General features: G+C 67.1%; 1 protein-coding gene across 1 annotated transcript in view; it reads left to right on the top strand.

Moving 5' to 3' along the window:
• Positions 1-12,861, top strand: part of ZNF469 (zinc finger protein 469) — a 16,101-nt gene extending 3,240 nt beyond the window's left edge. The window contains exon 2 of the mRNA XM_040443307.1: positions 22-12,861. Within this exon, the coding sequence (XP_040299241.1) occupies positions 105-11,465 (11,361 nt within the window). The 5' untranslated portion in view covers positions 22-104 and the 3' untranslated portion in view covers positions 11,466-12,861. The remainder of the gene's footprint in view (positions 1-21) is intronic.
• Positions 12,862-19,820: the final 6,959 nt, after the last annotated feature.

Below are 19,820 nucleotides of genomic sequence, written 5' to 3' on the forward strand. Positions count from 1 at the left end.
CACCCTGCGCTGTCTTTGCAGGGCCCGTTCAGGACCATGAGAGCAGTCTTCTCCAGGGCCCCCCTCGGACCGCCACGTCCTCCCAGTGCCCAGACGGAGGGGCCATGCCGGGGGAGCAGCCCCGCAGAGCACCGCCCGCAGCCATGACCCGAGACCTGCAGCCCTGCCCGGTGGCCGGTGGCACGGAGGGCCCCTCCCGGCCCCCCGGTGAGGACGGTGTCCCAGCCAGCAGGACCGCCAAGGCCACAGGCTGCGGGGCCCAGGCCGGGGAGCCTCCAGAGACCCAGAAGTGGCAGGCCAGGGAGGTGGAGCCCAAGGCCCCACTCCCGAGAGCCCCGTCCCTGGGCAGCCTCCCGGGGGAGGGCAGCGGCCCCCGGGCCCCTCCAGGGAGGAGCCGCGCACAGGCCAGCAGGGCGGACGGCAGCCCCCAGCAGCTCTACACGCGGACCATCTCCGGCTCACGGGCCAGACCCACCCTGGACCAGACTCCCGAGGGCCCGCTGTGCAAGGACCCCGGGGCCCCAGAGGCGGAGGCCCCAGCTGCTACAAAAGAGCTCAGTTCCCAAAGGTGCTTCCAGGAGACCCCCTCCAGCTTTACCTCCACCAACCATACCTCACCGAACGCCGCCTCCGGGCCCCCGCCCCTCAGGGCCCCCCCAGGCAGCGGCACCAGCCCCCCCAGGCCAGCCTCCTACTCGGAGCTCCCGGCCGGCGGGGCGGACGCCTGGCCTCCCACTGTTGACAACAGCTTCCCAGGTGCTAGATTCGGGGTCCCTTCTGCCAAGCCAGAGCCTTTTCCTGAAGGGGACGGCCCCGGGGTGGCCTCCTTCCAGTACCCCTTCCCGGCTCTGCGTGGGGCCGGCCCAAGACCCTTCCCCGAGGGCACGTCCCGGCCCGAGTTCGCGGAGAGCGCGCTAGCGTTCGTCTTCCGTCAGCCCCGGGGGGCATGGCCGGAGGAGGCAGTGGGCACGGGCAAGGCCTACCCCCTGCCCACCCAGCCCGCTCCCCAACCCCCTCCCTGCTACCCGGGCCAGCCCGGCCTCGACGCCCCCGGTGACCTCGGCTGTGCTCCCTCACAACCTGGTGCTGCTCACCCGGCCCCCGGCCCCTTCTCGGAGAGCACAGCCACCTTTCCGGACAGTTTGCACAAGAGCCTGACCAAAGCGCTCCCTGAGAGACCGCCTTCGGCCCACGAGGGGCTGGGGAGCCCCAGGGGGCCCCCGAACTCTTTGCCACAGAGGCACTTTCCCGGGCAGGCCTACGGGAGCCCCGGAGCCGGCGGAGTGAGCTCCAGCCCAGGGTCTCTGGACGCGGAGCTGGCCGCCCCCGGGCCACTGCCCACCAGACTGCCCCAGCTGTGGGACCCTGCTGCACCCCCTTACCCCGCACCTCCCCTGGGCCCCCCAGCCTCGGCCAGGAATGCATTCTTTGAAGGCCAGCCCAGCCTAGGCCAGCGCCTCGGCCTCCCCCAGAGTCCCCCTCTGCCCTGGCCCCAGGTGCTCCCAACCGCCGGGCCCAGCCCCCACCGAGTGGAGGTGCTGAGCCGGCTGCCTTTCCCCCCAGGGGCCCCGGAGTGGCAGGGGGGCGGCCAGGGAGCCCTGGGCGCCGCTGCGGGCAAGACGCCCGGGCCGGGGGAGAACTTGGCAGTCCTGAGAAACAGCCCGAGCCGGCACAGTGGCGGCTCCCCCGGACTGTTTGCCTACAATGGGCTGAAGGAGCCCGGAGCCCAGCCCCTGTTCTTCGGGGTGGCCCAGGCCCAGGCCTCAGCCCGCACGACGCCCGGCCTGCCCCCTCCCAGGGCAGTGGGCGCCTCTCCCTGCCAGTCCCCGCTGCCCTCACCTGCCACCAACACGGCCAGCAGCAGTTCCTGTTCGTCGCTGTCCCCGCTGCCCAGCAGCCCGGCCAACCCCAGCCCGGAGGAGAGCCAGCTCCCGGGCCCGCTCGGGCCCCCCACCTTCTTCCACCCGCCCCCTCGCGCCCGGGAGACCAGCAGCCCCCACACCGTCCCCATTCACTACCAGCCGGAGCCCCTCCGAGCCTTCCCCTTCCCCACAGAGGGGCTGGGGGTCGAGGGCTCCTTCAAATGCCTGGAGGAGGCTCCGTTCCCCGGCGCAGGCCCCGAGGGGGGCAGCGGGGGGCTGGAGGGCTTCCCCCGGGAGCCACCCCCCTACCCCGCCCACCACTTCCCCCTCAGCAGCGCCAGCCTGGACCAGCTGGACGTACTGCTCACCTGCAGGCAGTGTGACCAGAACTACGGCAGCCTGGCCGCCTTCCTGGGGCACCGGCAGTTCTGCAGCGTGCTCCTGGCCAGGGCCAAGGACGGCCACCAGCAGCCCCCGGGGCCCCCCGGGCCCCCCGCCACCCCCAGAGCCCCAGCCAGCGGGAGCCCCGGCCTGCTCGGCCACACCAAGACGGCGCCCTTCCTAGCCGGCGGGGACGTCCGGGCCGACAGCAAAGATGACCCCCTGAGGACCAGCTTCCTGCCCGGCCTGGCCGCCGCCCCCTTCCCGCTCCCTGCGGTGGGTCTGGACCCGGAGGACGACGCCAAGCTGGACAGCCTCATCACCGAGGCACTCAACGGCCTGGGATACCAGTCGGACAACCCCGAGATCGACAGCAGCTTCATCGACGTCTTTGCTGACGAGGAGCCTTCTGGCCCCAGAGGTCCCGGGGCTGGGCACCCCCCCAGGACCAGGGTGGGGACGACGCCAGAGAGTAAAGCCCAGACCCCGCTCCCGGCTGGGGCCACCCCACCAGAGCCCCCGGGCCCCCGGCCAGGCAATGGGAGCCACGCAGCCCGCAGCAGGCCCCAAACCCGCTCCCTGGGCCCAGCGCCTGCGGACACAGAAGGAGCTGGCCCGGCCGGCCAGCACAGGAGAGGGAAGCGGTTTAAGTTGTTCCAGAAAGAGCTGGACACATCAGGCACCACCAAGAGCCGCAAGGGCCCCAGAGCCACCCGCCCGAGGCCGAGGAGGAGAGGCCACGGGGCTGAACCATCCCTGCCCCGCCTCCGGGACCTCAGAACCCAGGCCGCGGAGAGCCGGGGCCATCCTGCCAGACAGGCCCTGCCCGTGGAGACCAGGAGCTCCCAGCGCCTCCGGCGCTCCCCGGGGAAGGACTGCAGGAGGAGGCGGCTGCGGGGCGGTACCTGGAGCAAGGAGCTCATCCACAAGATCGTCCTGCAGAAGAACAAGCACCCCAGGGGGCAGGGGCAGGGCGGGCGCTGCCCCCCGGGGTCCTCGGGGCCGGCACCCAGCAGCGCCCACGTCGGGCCCCAAGGGCTCGCGTGCGCCTCGGAGTCCGAGGAGGAGGACGGCTCGCGGCCGCCGGGCTCCCGCTTCAGAGGCCGGCCCCGCCACGGCTGTCGGCGGTGGCGCCGAGGCGCCAGGCACAGGGAGGTGGCTGTGACCCCGGGCCCCAAGGAGGATCCAGGGCGGCAGAAACCCAGGAAGGTGGCGAGGCAGGAAGCCGCAAAGGACAGGGGCTGCCGGAGCCCAGGCCCCGAGCAGGGAGGCCCCGGGCACCTACCGCAGGCTCCCGCCGGCACCAAGGCCCCAGGGGAGACCCGTCCAGCGCCGGACATCCCCCAAGACGCCAAGAGCCCTGAAACCGCCGAGAGGCTGCCCCCGGACGCCACGAAAGGTCCCGGGGAGGTTGCAAGCTCGTCTCCAGCCCCCTGTGCGGGAGGAAGCCCCCGCCCCCCAGCCCCAGAGCGGCCGGAACCCGGCAGAGAGGACGCCCGGGCGTGCCGTGGGAGCTCGCCAGCAGCAGGTGCGGGCTGTCTGCCGGGCACTGCCCGGTGCACGGAGCCGCCCGTCTCCCGGGACAGAGAGGACGCCCCTGCCTACCCCCCGGGACCACTGCTGGTGCCTGTCGCTAACACCGCCGACCCCGCCTACCTTGAACCTGGAGTCCTGTTTTTGAAGACCCCCGATCTTGGCTGCAACTCCGCTCCTTTTAACGGAGACTCCGTGGGGGATCCATTTGCCAAAAAGGGACCCCAGCCCTACGGCAGCCCCCCCGGCAAATTGTTCCTTGGACCCAAAGACCTGCCTGGCTGTTTCCAAGAAGACCTATACTCCAAGCCCTTAGCTTCAGGCGCTCTGCCTGCCAGCGACATGCACCTTCCTCAGGAGGCTGTGGACACCGGTTCCCTCGAGCCAGAACCACGCAGGAATCCAACCTATACGATCCGAGTGGGCCCGGGCAGGGCCGATTCGCCGCCGTTGACCTTGGAGCCCACACCCCTCTTCTCGGGGCTTCCTGTGGACAGATTGGAGCCGCCAATCTACAGCAGCCTGTCCGGAAGTGGACTCACACGCCCCTCCCTGGTGTGTGCCACCCCTCCACCAAGGAAACCCCAGTTAGAGCCGCCATACTCCCCGTTTCTGCCCGACAAGGGCTGGTCCCTGCTGGAGGAGACCCCCGTGCTGGCCAGCCATATGGGTCACCTTCCTGACCTCTTGGGGGAGAAGGCATTCAGCGGGAAGTGCCCCGGTGAAGGGACAGAGGCTGCCAGCCCCCCACCTCTTCCCGGCAAGATCAGTGAATGCGGTGTCACTTTTATGGGCAACCTGTCTGAAGATGAACTTGAAATCAAAAGACTGGTCGCCGAGCTGGAAAGGCAGCTACAGAGTAAAGGCACACACGAGACCCCCGAGCTGCTGTGTGTGGCTGGGCACTCGGGCAGGACGCATGCGGGCACGGGGGCCCCTCTGCCCTCCCAGCGGGCCGCCTCGCCCTCCAGGGACACCTTCTCCAAGCCCGAGGCCGAGCTCACCGGTCCTGGGGAATCGAGTGCAGGCCCAGAAGGGGTGGGAGCAGCAGCGGCCGCCACGGAAAGGATGCTAAGGATCGAGTGTGAGGAGTGGCCCTCATCCCGCACGGGAGAAGCCGCCCTTTCCCCTGCTGCGCGTGCGGACGTGGCACCCGGGGCTCCTGTGAGCCTCAGTGGGGCCGACCACAGCTTCCAAGCAGAGCAGAGGGCCAGAGTCTCCGACACAGGCCCCCCAACGGCAGAAGGGGCCTGTGGGCTCCACCCGGAAGTCTCTCTGTCCGGCTCTAGAGGGCCATTCAAACCTCCACTGGACGGGAGGAGCTTAGCAAAGCGCAGCCCGGACTGTGAGCCTTTTCTTCCTAAAAATAACAGGGCCACCGGGATGCACCAGAGCGAAACCCTGCTGTGCCTTCCCTGCACACAGGTGCAAGGGCCCTGCCTAGAGCCCCCCAAGCTGGAAGCATTTTGGGGCGCCACCCCATCCTGTGGTGACAGTCACAGAGACGCTCCCGAGGGATCCTCTGGAAGCAGAGCAGGCTGGCCGGAAGGAGCAGGCCTCCCCCTCCCTGGGGTGGGGGGCCCAGGCCTTACGGCTAACGGGGAGTTTGTACCCGTGGGGGCCTCCCCAAGTCCTGCCTGCGTGCCCAACACCAGCCCTGGCAGGAGGCCCCAGGACCCAGCCACAAGCCCCCTGCGTCAACTCCGGCTCCTGGTGGCCAGAGCAGCTGGGGAGGAGGAGGATGCCCTGGGCTCACAGGGGCCCCCATCCACTGACACCCAGAGCCCTCAGTGCAGTGACCCCTCAGATCTGGAAGGGGACAGTGTGCAGGGGGGGCACATGGCCTGCAGCCCCACCCACGACGTCCCAGGGGAGGTACCGATGGCAGCCATCCCTGCAGTGGCCGGAGGTCAGTTGGGGCCCGAGGCTGATGGACATCCGGACTCCCCCGGCCGGGCTGAGAGGCCCGAGGGCCAAGGCAAAACAAGCAGACTGCAGCCAGGTAACCGGGGGAGCCTGGTGGGGCCGGACAGCCTCTCCACAGTCCACGCCAATCCTGTAGCTGCCCTGGCCAGGCCGGCCGGGGGCGCAGACCAGCTAGGGGGACAGCTCCAGGGAAATGGGGCGGTCTCGGGCCTTGGAAAAGAGGCATGGGCCACCCCAAGCCCCGCCTCCTCTGACGCAGAGTCTTTGGTAGCAGCCCACGCCCAAACTGGGCCGGGGGCCGGGACCTCAGAGGAGGCAGCCAGCCCAGCACCCCCGGTGGGGGACCAGTTGCCCTTGACCACTCCCGCAGCCACCCCCATGCCCTCTGGCCCAGAGCACCTGCCCCAGAAAGACCCGTCTCCAGGTAAGCAGAGGGGGCTGCTCCTGGCACGTCCATCCCACAGGGATCCCCCCAGCCGGCGGCCCCCACCCGTCTGTTCTCCTGCCGGGGCACCTCCGCGAAGGACAGCCTGCACCCCAGCCGCCACAGATGCTGGGGCCAGGCGAGCACCAGCAGTGCCCCCGTCTTTGAGGACAAGCCCCTGTGGCTTCAAGGAAAGCCTGGCTCACCAGCCCCTCCTGGGGGACCAGAGCCCCCCAGAAGACCCTCCCTTGGGCCAGCCTGGCTTCATCAGTATCTTCACTCCCACCCAGGGGGAGGACCACCCTGAAGGCAGCACGTCAGGACCTCTAGAGGATTCCAGAAAAGAGAAGCCAAGGAGACCTCCTGCCTCGGCCACCCCTCCTCCCCCAGTGAGGGCCATGTCCCCGAGAGTGACCATGAAAGTCACTGCCCTTCCCGACATTCCCGCCCCAGATGACTGGCCAGACTGCCCCTGCAGGCGGGCCACACCCCACACCAGCCCCAATGGCATGCCCACGGGACCCCCCTCTTTGGAACCCCCAGGCGACCGCGAAGGCCAGGGTGTCACCTCTCTGCCCGCTGACCATTCCACATGGGGGGCCGCTGGGCCAGATTCCTGCGCCTGCCAGGAAGGCGAGGCGGGGGCCAGCTGCTCTGCTGTGACGGCACCTGGAGCTGGCAGTGGGGGGCCCCCAGCGACCCGCCCCTCCACAGAGCTCCACCAGGACAGAATCCCATCTCCCGGCTGCACGGCCAGTGACTCCAGACCCAGCTCCCCCCAGAGCCTCAAAAATGTTCACCGTACACCCCGGAGGGACCCCCTCAGCCCCCAGGGCACCAGACCGAAGCCTCGTGGCTTTAAAAAGAAGCCTGTGTCCACAGAAAATGGCCACTGGAAGGACCGAGCCCCCGGCAAGCGGCCCGTGACCTGTGAAGTGTGTGCAGCCTCCTTCCGCTCCGGGCCAGGCCTGAGCCGCCACAGAGCCAGGAAGCACGGGCCGCACGGGGCTGCTGCCTCCCAGCCGGCCCCCCCGGCCCCACCTGCTCCCCAGCCCCAGGCATGCCAGCCCCCCGGGAAGAAAAGCCGCAGGGCACCTGGGAAGGAGAAACCGAGGCAGGCACTGAGCGGCCCCAGCCACGTTCTCGGGCCGCCTCCTGACCAGGGTGCCGAGGCTCGTGCAGAGGCATCGGGTCCCCAGATGTCCCAGGGACCTGGCAGGGAGGGGTTCAGCGTTCTGGGAGCACCAGGCTGCACCCCTAGCCGGGAACCACACCCCCCAGGCCTGGACGAGCCAGGAGCGCGCATGAGGCCTACGGAGCCCAGGCAACAGGACCAGCTGGTAAAGGACGAACCCTGTCCCAAGCAGACAGAGAAAGGGGGAGGCCAAAGGCGGGGCAGAGTGCCCACGGACGTCCCCGGCAGGCCAGAGAAGACATCCCAGGAAAAGGCGAGGAAGCCCAGAGCAAGAAGGTTCCGGGAGGGGAGTGGTCCTCCAGTCTCTCCTGGTGTCATAACAGACGAATTCTGCTGGGACCCATCCGCTGCCGTTGCCAGTTCCCCGGGGCTTCCGGGCAGCCAAGAACCTGACGCCGACGCCCCCTGGCCCCGGGTGATGGAGAGCGTGGAGGGCACAGAGGAGGAGACGCCAGCACGGAAGTCACCCCAGGATTGCATGGCCCGCCCAGGGGGGACGGAGGGGGGGCCTCCTGGGAACGGGTCGGGGGGACAGAGGACGGCCTTGGCAAGGGGGTGCTGGGGACCCAGGGAGACCAGGACGTTAGATCTCTACAAAGAGTCATCGTGGGCAGCCAGGTCTGAGCCCACAGGGGACAGCAGAGCAGCTGAGGGCGGGGCGAGGCAAGGCGTTGGGGAGGGGCGTGAGCCCCCCTCGGGTCCCCCAGGCTGTCCTGAGACCTGTACCCCTGCCGATGGCACCAGCAGCAGCTGCCCCCAGGGCCCCTTGCTCAACCCGAAAGCGCAGGCCAGGCTCCAGGAGCATGAGGGCGCTGCCCCTGCAGCCCCCAGCCCCGGCCTCGGGGACCCTCTGAGCGTGTTTGATGACGAGGCCTCCTTTTCTCGGCTCTTCCCTCTGGGCGGCCGCCTGACTCGGAAGAAGAACCCCCACGTCTACGGGAAGCGCTGTAGACAGCCAAAGACCCCGCCGGCGCTGGAGCCCCGCGGCCAGGCGGGGGGTGGCGTCCCGCTGGCCTCCGCCCACCCGCCCACAGACCTCAGCGACTCGGGCTCGCTCTGCCTGTCACACGAGGACCCGTGGGGTGACGAGGCCACGGGTCTGCCGGAGTCCTTCCTCCTGGAGGGCTTCCTGAGCAGCAAGGTGCCTGGCATTGACCCCTGGGCCCCCAGCCCCAGCCTGTGGGCCCTGGAGCCTGACCCCGAGGCGGACCGGGCGGAGGGCGTGCCCCACGGCCGCGCCGAGGACCACCCATCAGAGAACATTCCCGAGCTGCACATGGTCCCAGCGGCTTGGCGAGACCTGGAGCTGCGGGGCCCCACCGAAGAGATGGCCTCTTCTCTAGGCGACGCGAGCCCGGAGCCCCCGGACCTGGAGCGAGAACACTATGACGGCGAGCTTCCCGGGAACGCAGTGGATCTCGAGATGCTCAGCGCCAAACTGGAGGTGCAAGATCTGCGCTTCCTGGGGCCCCGCGAAGACCCCGCGGGCGACCCCGGCACCAGCTTCTCGGGCTCCCGGGGGCCGCAGAGCCAAAGGGCAGAGGGTGCGGCTGCGGCAGGAGGGGCGCCAGGCAGGGAGCGGCGGCACGCCAAGGCCAGGAGGGCGGCCTACAAGTGCAAGGTGTGTTTCCAGCGCTTCCGCGGCCTGGGCGGGCTGGACCTGCACAAGCTGGCGCACAGCCCCTCGCCGCCGCCCACCTGCTACATGTGCGTGGAGCGCAGGTTCCGCTCGCGGGACCTGCTGCGCCGGCACCTGCAGGAGAAGCACGTGCAGGGCAAGGCGGGGCGCTGGGCCTGCGGCATGTGCCTGAGGGAGGTCGCCGACGTCTGGATGTACAACGAGCACCTGCGGGAGCACGCCCTGCGCTTCGCCCGCCAGGGGCAGGCGCGGAGGTCTCTGGGGGACTGGGAGGGGGACGGCACCGTCACCCGCTTCCTGGGCAGCATCATGGGACAGGCGTCCGGGCCCGGCGGGGGCGAGCGCTCCGTTGGCAGGGCACGGGGCGACCCCGCGGGGGCGTCGGGGCAGCCGACCGGGGCGGGGAAGGAATTCCGGAGGGAGAGGGCGAAACCCAAGGCTCCCGCCAGCCATTCCGGCCGAGACGGCACCGCGGCCCCAGCCGGGGCTTTGGCGGACCGCGGCCCTCTGAGCGGCTCCGCCGAGACGTCGCCCGGCCTGTGCCCTGCCCCCTGCCCCCACAGCGAGCCCCTCCTCCGCGCCGCGTCCGTGCACGTGCACGAGGGCTGCAAAGACCCCTCCCGAGACTGCCACCACTGCGGGAAGCGCTTCCCCAAGCCCTTCAAGCTGCAGCGCCACCTGGCGGTGCACAGCCCTCAGCGCGTCTACCTGTGCCCCCAGTGCCCGCGGGTCTACGCCGAGCCCCGTGAGCTGCGCGCGCACCTGGCCGGGGCGCACGGGGCGAGGGAGGAGCCGGAGCTGCAGCACACCCCGCTCTACGCCTGCGAGCTCTGCGCCGACGTCACGCACATCAGCAAGCGGTCCTTCGTCTGCAGCTCCTGCAACTACACCTTCGCCAAGAAGGAGCAGTTCGACCGGCACATGGACAAACACCTACGGAAGGGGCAGCAGCCCTTTACGTTCCGCGGCGTGCGGAGACCCGGCGCCCCCACGCAGAAGGCCCCGGCGCGCGAGGGCGCCCTGCCCAGCAAACGGCGCAAGGTGGCCCCGCCCGGCAGCCCTCCGGGGCCTGGCGGCGCCGACAGGCCTCTGTCCTGGGGCAGCCGCCCCACCCGGAGCGAGGGGTCGCTCCCAGCCCTGCCGCAGCCCTGCCCAGAGGCGGCTCCTGGCACCACCAGGGGGCAGCCCAGGACCCCAGAGAGGCCTGTGGACCCTGTGGGCCACCCGGTCACAGGGGGCGATCTGCCCTCTGACCTCCGGGAGCTCCTGCCCCCGGCCCTGTCCCCTTTCCCGGCCGCCTCCGCAGATGGCAAAGATGGCCACAAGCCGGACGGAGCCGCGGAGAGCTCCGAGGATGAGGCTTCTCCAGGCGGCCCTGGGCCTCTTCTCCAGCAGGCTCTCCCTCTGGGGGGATCTTTGCCCCGGCCAGGGGCCAGAGGCCGAGATGGAGAGGAAAAGAGGGCTGCCGGCCCATTCTCAGGGAGAGGCCGGGCCCCCGCTGCCTCCGGCAAATGTGCCCCTGAAGACGGCCTGGAAGCCCCCTCCCTGCTCCCAAAGGAGAAGCAGGTGCCCACAAGCCCCATGCTGCCTGAGGCAGGTCCAGGGAGCCCCTCCCACAAAGGCAGTGCCATCAAGGCTTTGGGCTGCCGGAGTTTGTCAAAGGACAGATCGGTTTTGCCCACCCCCAGCAAAGCTCCCAGGTTCCCGGGGCAACCGAAGAAGGCTGTGGCCAGTCCGACAGCCCGAGAGCTAGCCCATGGCACTGAGGACAGGCCGAAGCCCACCGCCGCCAAAGCCAAGCCGAGCCCCAGCTCCCAGGGAGTGGGGAGCCCACGGCACAGCACCAAGACAGCAGGGGGCAGCCGGCCCCAGCCGGCCAGCGGGCAGCTCCAGAGTGAGACAGCCACCACCCCAGCCAAGCCCAACTGCCCAGGCCAGGGCCCCGCCCCAGACAAGCATCCCCCTCGAGCCCCAGCCAAGGGCTCTCCCAAGGGGCCAAAGGAGGCCGGTGACCAGGGGCCCCGGGGGAGCCTGGGCCCCAGGGAAGATGGGGGGGCGGTCAGTGAGAAGAAGAGGAAGGGCCGGGCCCCAGGGCCAGCCAGGAGTGAAAGTGTGAGGAGCCTGGGGAGAGCCCACTTGGTCCCTGACAAGCCCCCCCGGGCCCCCCGGAAGCAGGCGACACCCAGCCGTGTGCTCCCCACCAAGGCCAGGCCCGGTAGCCAGAAGGGCACGATGCCACCCCAGCCCGCAGAGCAACAGCGGCAGGCGGGGCCCGGCCACACCCACGGGGACTGCAGGCGCCCCAAGGAGGGGCAGGGCAAGGCCTGTGCCCAGGGGAGACCCCTGCACAGGCCCCCCAAGAGGGACAGAGCTGTCCACGGTGCTGAACCTGCCAACCCCCGTGCCTGCCGGACCGCCGAGTCCCAGAATGACCTCCTCAGCCAGCTCTTTGGGCAGAGACTAACCAGCTTCAAGATCCCTCTAAAGAAAGACCCTTCAGAGTAATTTATAGACACGAGTGAGTACCTGGCAGCAGGGCTTGGAACAACCCAGCAAGTGGGGCCTCCCGTGTATGCTGACAAGCCTCAGTGCTCGGAGGGTGTTGGGTGGGTGGCCACGTGTTAATCCACCTGACTTATGCAGATGCTCAGAGTTTGCTATTAGGGCTGAGACTGTGATGCTCTGAGCAGGGCCTGGCGGGGGGGGGGGGGCGGGGGGGAACAGCAGTCCCTTTCTAGGTAGAAGGTGAGCGTGAGGGCCGGGCCAGCTGCAGCCCCTTTGAGACCACACCGCTCCTTTCTCGGCACCAAGAACTTGAAGAGAAAGTGTGTCCTGTCCTGTGTGTCCCACTGTCAAGGCATAGCACGCCACAGACGCTTTGTCGGAAGGTTTTCACGGGGTCCTCCCGCATGCCATCCAGCAGGGAAGTGAGCTGAGGCAGCCTCGGGTCAGGTGGCTCCCCTCAGTCTCGTTGCTGCTGTTGCTGGAAATGCTTAGAAGCCACATTCCAGGCAGGGCTCTCCCCCCTGGGAGAGCTGTTCGTGAGCCAGCAGGCTGCCGGAGCACGCCAGGTTTCTCTGACCACAGAGTGGTGCTGGCCACTGTCTCCACTGCACCTTGACCCCTGGGGACTGGGTTCCCATCTGGAAGGTGGAGAAAGCTGCTCACCAGCCAGTTCCCGCCGGCTCTCCCTCCCCAAACGCCCTGCCTCTGCGGCTGCCCTTTCTAGAGCCTTCCTCCCACAAGGAGCTCTCCGCTGCAAGTATCAGCAATTTTACTCGGAATTTCTGGTGCTATTTCATGTCGTAATGTGAATTCAGGCTTCCTTGGTGTGTTTCACCTGGGGGAATGGGCGGGGACACCGGCTGGCGGGGGGCGGGGGGGGGGGGCACGGGGCACTGCACCAAGGCCCACCAGCACCAGCGGCCCCAACAAGTCTTTCACTGGCTCCCCAGGCCGCCGGCGGGCTCCAGCCCCACGGTCACGGTCGGAGAGCAGCCGGGTGGGACGCTCAGGGCCGGGGTGTGGTGTCGCTGCCCGGTCAGGGAGGCGTCTCATGCACTGACAGGACCCAGGGGTCGGCGCGCATGTCCTGTTTATGGAATCGTGTCTTCAAAGGGGGCAGGAGGGCAGGAGAGGCCTCCTTCTGTTCTTGGGCATCTCTGAGGTTCGTGGTTTGTGTTCTGTTTTTCCTTTTTTTACCTGGGGTGCAATGTGTGTCAAAGTTTTTATTTTGATATTTTGAAAGAGACCAAATTGGGCCCACATTGCCTTTCTAGAAGGTGCTGTGTGCCACTCAGAATGCCTTTAGTGCTGATGAATAACACGGCAACTCTGAGGTTGTACTGTGCAGACCTGTGCACTCATGCTGTTAAATATATCCTCACTGTTTTCACGGAAAGCCTCTGGCTGTGCTGTCTGTCCTTCCGCCAGCCCCTGCCTCGGTGGCCTTAGCTGCCACTTCTGTCCTGTCACCAGGATTGTGTGGCCCTGCAGAGCCGGGGGGGGGGGGGGGGGGGGCCGGGGCCGCGCCCCCCCCCCCCCCCCCCCCCACGCCTCACACACACACAGCTCAGCGATCCCACCAGCTCCTCCGGCTTGTTAACATGGCATTTAGCAGCGTTTCCGAAGCTTCACTGCTGGGGGCCTCGGGGATCAGAGCGGGAGAGATAAAGTGTCGGGAAGTAATTAGCACAGCTCAGTTTAGGGGACCCGGGAAGGTAGCAAAGGTTGTACAAAGGGTCAAAGCCGGAGACACCAGCCCACCGCAGACTCAGACCCCGGGGCCCACCATGTCCCGAGGACAACCGTCAAAGACCCCAGTGTCCAGGACAAGTGCCCGGAGAGCAGGCCGGGACGTCCAGAGCCAAGCACCCGTCCTTGTCCTGCCCCCGATGGCCGTCTGGGCTGGGGCCCGAGGAGGCACTCAGAGCAGCACCCAACAGTGTGTGCAGGGAGAGGAGGGGGAGCCTCAGGGAGGGAGGCCCACACATGAGGCCGTAAGTGGGGTCTCCGCGCTTCTGCCCAAGCCCACGGGGGCCCCCACCCACCCACGCTCACCTTCCTCGGCCAGGAGCACTCTTCCCAGGGGCTCCCCCTCAGGACAAGCCCCTCCCGTCCGTGCACCCCCAGCCCTGGGCGGGCTGTCTCCAGGGTCTCAGGGAAGGGGCCCCTCACATTTACACGTGTACTGTGTGCTGGGAAATGAGCCACATGCAGCCCCTGCTTTGGGGGCCTCTAGAAAGATTCTGTCATGAGTCGGGGGCTTTGGTCTCCTTGGGGATCTCTGTAGCAGGGCCTCAGGTGGGGGGCACAAGGGGGCACGGGGTTGGGGTGGAGTCAGTCTGAGTTATGTTTGAGAACGGCCATCTGGTGATTGGGGGATCCAGACCCCTGGGGCCCCTGTTCAACTCCTCACACCTGGGACAGCCGGGAACCAGGAGCAGCCGGCTCGCTGGGAACCCGGAGGGAAATCGTAGGCCCCAGCACAGGCCCCAACCCCGATTCCAAGTCAGATGCGCACGCCGCCGGCTGGCCAGCAGGTGGCAGCATCGGCCCAGCTGGGCTGCTGGCGGGGGGGGGGGGGGGGGGGATGAGCCACCAGCCCTCCTCCAGCAAAAAAAAAAGCGCCCTGACAGTCGCTGAGGGGCTCAGAGACACACATTTACTGCACAGCTCCCACCTCACCCGACCAGCTGCGTCCAGTGTGGGGGGCCTGGCCTTCAAGACGCCTCTGGGCAGGCTCCCGAAGCGCAGTGGGAGCCCTGGGAGTGGGCCGCACAAACACAGGAGAGGGTTGGGGCGGGAGCAGCCCCTGCACAGGCCCCGCTCAGGGGCCACAGCTCCCTGAGGCCCCGGGGAAGTGGCCACTTCGGCCCTGGGCCCCGAGGGCCTGGCTCGTCCCTTCTGGGAAACCAGCGTGCCTGCTCACCCCGTGACCTCAGGGTCCCTCCGGGAGCCGCCCCAAGGCAGGCAGGGTGGGTGGCTGGGAGAGCCCGTGTCAGCAACAAGATCACATAAGTGGCTGCATTGTTCAGTTGCATTCTGCCCTGGGCCCAAAGCCTGACCCCACCGACCCCTCAGCCCCACCAGCCCAGGGACAGGGCAGGACTGCTGGTTCCTGGGGCCGGGTGAGGGGTGCAGGTGCGGGACGGCGCGAGGAAGCACACGGACAGCCAGAGGGAGGGAAGCAGGAGGTGGGAGCAGGCATGCCGGCCCCGACCCCCTTAAAGGGCCAGGCTTCCCACGGCACATCCGCTCAGGGGAACCCCCGGACAATATTATTTAACATGGGCTTTCCTAAGCTCCCGGGGCCGCAGATGCTTGAGAGTCCCATCCCCCGGGAAAGTGTAGACGGCCACGCGCACACAGTGGAAAGACTCTGGATTAAGAGGGACCCACGGAGACAGTCTCAGAGGAGCAAACAGCCACCAGGGAAGAGTTGAGTCCTCACACCCTGGGGTGCTCCCCAGCGCTGGGGCTCCTGAGGCACCCCCATACGGGATGGGACTTGGGGGCCCCTGGGCCCTGCCTTGTCACCTGCGATTGTGCTCGTGCGGGCTGTGGAGGTCCAGCCCCGAGGCCACATCCCTCCAGCCCCCATCTCCCCGCCCAGTGCAGTGTGTGGCAGTAAGCCCCAGGGCCTGTTGCTGTGGGATGGTAATCCCTCCGGGCTCTCTCTCCTTCCTGGCCACTCTGAGCCCGGGCACCCAAGGCCACGACCCCTTTCCCACAGGGCAGTGCCTCCCTCACTGACCACACAGTGTGGCCTGTGGGCAGCAGCTCAAGGCCACTGGCCTCCTCCCTGGAGCCCCCAGGCGGGAAGGGGGGCAGGACGGGCCTTCCCGAGGCCCAGGGTTTGGCCAGGCTTGAACAAGCAGTGAGCTCTGCCACGTGGGGTGAGCACCAGGGGGCAGCAGGGCTCTGGCTGGAGCAGGAAACCTCAGGTTTGCCGCCATCCCCTCCAGACCTCGGCTCTCCCGGCCATCAAATGGGCACAATAATCACCAAAAGCTTCTCCGGCCCCAACATTCGGAAGCTCCCTCCGAGGGCTCAGGACTGTGGCCTGCTGGACGCAGCCGGGGCTCCCGGGCTCTGCCTGGACCCTCTCCCCACAGCCATCCTCCGGCTGCCCCCTCCCCTCCCTCAGCCCTTTACCCTGATAGCGCTCCCTCTTTGTCCACCATCCGTGGACAGTGGCAGCCGACCCTGCGAGGCCACGGTCGCCCTCCTGCCAGACTCCAATCACGCATGTGTTGTTCACACTTACAACTGCAGTGCCTCAAGTAGGGGCTCCCTACATGTTTGGGGCGGGAAGGAGGCAGGAAAAGTGGAGAAGGAGAAGGAGAAAGAAGGCAGATGAGAACACGAGCATTTCCCAGCTGGTGATATGACCACGTGACCCCAACTCTCGGAGATTGGGAAATATCCAGATTATGTCTCCTGTCGGCGCCCAGCACTGCCCGGCCGGGTCAGGGGGCCACACTTGGGCAGCCGCGTGAAAGGGCGGCCCTCAGTAGCACGCGAGGACCCTCCGCGGACCAGAGCCTTCGTGTCCCGGGACATCAGAGATGCTGGTTTCACAGAGGACCACCAAGGCCGGGAGGAGAACCTCGTCTGGCGTGGACCCCGGCCAGCTCTCTCTCCCCCAGACATCCCAGGGGGTGAGCGGTGCAGATCAGATGGGGTCCCGTTTCCAAGGCCAGAGCCACCCCCCACCCTGCCACGATGCGGGCAACAGAGGCACCGGCCTGCCCCAGGGTGGCCCAGGCAGCGCCGTCCGGCCCTCCCCCGCCCCTCCCCCGGGCGGCCTCCCGATTCCTAGCTTAATTTATTTTGACGTCCTCGCAGCCGTTTGACCTCCTTCCAGAGTCACGTGGTGCTTAAAACTCATTATCCCCCCATCGCGACAGGAAGTTAATTAAACCCTTCACAGAGCTGGTGTCGATGAATGTCAGCGTGGGCCCCGCCGGCTGCCGGCAGCTCCAGGACCTCTGGCGGACCCGCGGCGGGGGGAGCGAGGCCCGGCCCAGGCAGGGGCCACAGATGGAGCCTGGGGCCCCCTTCCTCCAACGCAGCCACCGGCGGCCACTCTGGAACAGCGTGTGTGGGTTCCCTCGGGAGGAAGCTGGCTCGGCCGCTCACCTGTTGCGCGGCCTCGGGCAAGTGGCTTCACTTCTCTGAGCCTCAGTTTACTCTTCTGGCAAATGGGAATTCTAACGGTCCCCCCTTCAGAAAGCGGTCACGAGCAGGCTGTGCGCTGACCCGTGTGTCACTCCTGTCCCTGCTGGTGTCAGACGATGGGGCTCCAGGTGCCACAGAAGAGAGGCCGGGCCCTGCCAGCTGGAACAGAGAGGAGGGCGTCACCTTGTCGGGGAGAGGTTAGGGGCTTCCCTGAGGGAGGGTGCCCCCGGCAGCAGGAACAGCTTGTGCGAGGGCCCCGGGGCCGCGGGACACCTGGACCCCCACCAAGGAGGTTCAGAAAAGAAGGTAGAACGGGGCAAGGGCAGATCCTGAGATTATCACAGATGGCTTCTGGGAAGGTCCCGCTGGCTTCAGTCTGCAAGGGGGGCAGCGGTGGCCGTGGGGACCAGCGGGGTAGCGATGGCAGTGGTGACGGGTGGTAGGGGCCCGAAGCAGGGTGGGGTGATGGCACTGTATCGGGGTGCATCTCAGAGCTGTAAGGAGGTGAAATCCCAGCCACTGGGAGACAGTAACACAGAAAGGGGGCTGGCCCCCCTGGCCTGGCCTCCTGACGCACCCCCAGTCTGCTCCAGCCCCGAGCTTGCCCAACCTCTACACCTGTTCTTTCCTTAGCTGAGGAAGCCCTTTTCCCATCACTCTTTCCTGAGCATCCTCTTCCTCCTTCAAGGGCCACCTTAAGTTTCTAGAACATTCTGTGGCTCCCTTGGTCATAGCCCGAAAACCAGTGCAGGGCTTGGCACGTGGAAGCTCCTTCCCCACCCCCTGCAGCTGCCCAGCCTGGGGCAGCCCTCCTCGTGGGGAGGCGGCACGGAACATGGCCACAGCCAGCCAGCCCACAGTGCGATCAAGGCCACAGGAGCCGCGAGGGGTCACACCCCCACCCCCACCTATGTAGGAGGAAACCAAGGACCCGACTGATTAAGGACCGGGTCAGGGTCACACCCTCCAAAATGGCAGAGGCGGGACTTGGACCCAGTTCTCCCTGCCCCCAGGCCAGGCTTAAGAACTTGGGCTCTGGAGTACGGCTGCCTGGGGTTACATCATCTGAGCTGCAGGACCGCTCCGAGCCTCAGTGTCTTCCTCACCCCCACGACAGCCCACCGGGTGCTTGAAAGCAGGTCTTATGTATTCCAGGCCCAGCCCTGCCAGTTTCTGCCAGGGCGACTCCGACGTCCTAACCTCCAGAGCACAGCGCCAGTGTGTCGTGAGAGAATACAAACCAGCCAAGAGTAGGGCTCACAAAGGTGGGACGGACGGTGGTGATGACATCGCCCTAAGGGCAGGCACCCAGGTCAAAGCCATGACCAGGAGGCCTCCAGGGAGTCTTGGGACCCCAGCAGACAGCTGCCAGAAAGCTCAGATCCAGTGAGCCAGGACAACCAGGCAGCCCAGCTCCACATCGGGCATCGACAGCCCTGCACTCCGGCTGAACACAGCCCTGTCTTCTCCACCAATGGCGACGTGAGCCCTGGCCCTCCGTGCGGACTTGCAGGGGCAGGTGGAGACGGGTGCACAAGGGGCAGTCCGTGGGGAATGGAGGCGGCCGGGTGGGCTTAGCCTGGACACCCTCAGCAACCCCACACTGCTCCTCCTCTCTCACCTGATCAGGGACCCCTGCAAAGCCACGCGTAGATGTCACCTTCTCCAGACGGCCACCCTGGATTCCCCAGGCTCCTACTGTGAACTCACACAGGCCTTCCTCTGACAGCATTTCTGGTTCCTCTTTCCTCAGCATGTGGCCATTATCAACAGACTTCCCCTGAGGGTGTGGGACCTGCGCAGGCGAGGTCCTATGGCATAGTCACTGGTCCCCGCAGGCTGCAGACTGTCTCCCCGTCTCCGTACGGTGGGGTAATGACCTCCCCCTCCCCCCACAGGACAGCAGGAAGGAGCAAGGTATAGAAGGAAGGTGCTGGGGAAACAGCTCTGGCCTGGGGCAGGACTGTCATGGCCTCATGGGCGTGTGCGCTTGGTTTAATGCTCTAATTTGGCTGCCCTGAAATTCCTAACTTTTACACAAGAAGCTCTACATCTTCACGCATACCCCAAAATGGTAGTCGGTCCTAGTCAGCGGGCTCTGTTTCTGACCCACCTCTGCCTCTAAGTCACTGGGAAATTCGGACGTGTCCTTCCTCTCGGGGGCCTCGGGTGTTTAAACTGTATATGAGAAACAAGTAGCCGATGCGATGCCTGTCTTCCCTGCACCCCAAATCCCACTGACCGGTCCCGCCCTCTCTCTTCCGCTGACCTTCACAATCCTCCACCACACACACCTCCGGCCATCACAGCAGCGCCAGCCCGGGCACGTGGGGCCTCAAGGCCAGCCCTGGTGCCAGCTCGCAGCCCCGCTTCTAGGAAGCCCCCTCCCGCCCCACCCCCAGGTCCCCACCCTGTAAAGAGGCCCCCCCTTTGGGGATGATGGCAAGGCCCACGGAAAGCTCGCACCGGTGGGAGCCCTGAGCGAACGAGCCAACCGTGGGCCCCACTCCCCCCCCCACAGAGAGGGTCCAAGCACCAGGCCGCTGCAGGAAGGCTGCACCCACTGGCCCAGGGCAGGGAGCGGGAAAAGCCGGTGAGCCGTGTCTCTTGGCCTTCTGGCCTCAGTGTGCCCATCTGTCCAGTGGTGGACATGTGGTCCCGGGGGGACCTCAGCCTCCTGACTGAGAGGCTGCCCAGCAGCCACTCTCCTGCCCAGAGGCCCCTGGAGAGCAGTGGTGGTGCCAGAGAGAGTGCCCAGGCCCCAGGGGCAGCCCTTCTCTTCCATGGGCCAGGGGCACAGATAACAGGAGTGTCTCACAGGCAGAGCACACGGCACAAGGCCAGCCTCTGCAGGTGACCGTTGTGATAATCATCTGGACAGGCACCCAGGTGTCTTCTTTGCAAAGGTCTTCTGGTCACCCCTGGGCCCTGCTCTCCCCCCTATTTCTTCTGAATGCAGGGCCCAGGGAGCAGGTACCAAATGCAGGCCAAGAATATTAAAAGAACACAATTCAGCTTGGGGACAGAGCTCTTAATGCTCTGGGACTTGAGCTGCACCGGAAAAGGGGGTGGGGGGTGGGGGGCTCTGGGATCCCATGAACATATCCCCAAAGACATGAGAGTCGGTCTCCATTTCCAGGGCTACAACACACAGTACTGACTCTGTCCCAGGCCGGG

Source organism: Herpailurus yagouaroundi, unplaced genomic scaffold (assembly GCF_014898765.1).
Source record: "Herpailurus yagouaroundi ecotype Mexico unplaced genomic scaffold, PumYag 190, whole genome shotgun sequence".
NCBI lineage: Eukaryota > Metazoa > Chordata > Mammalia > Carnivora > Felidae > Herpailurus > Herpailurus yagouaroundi.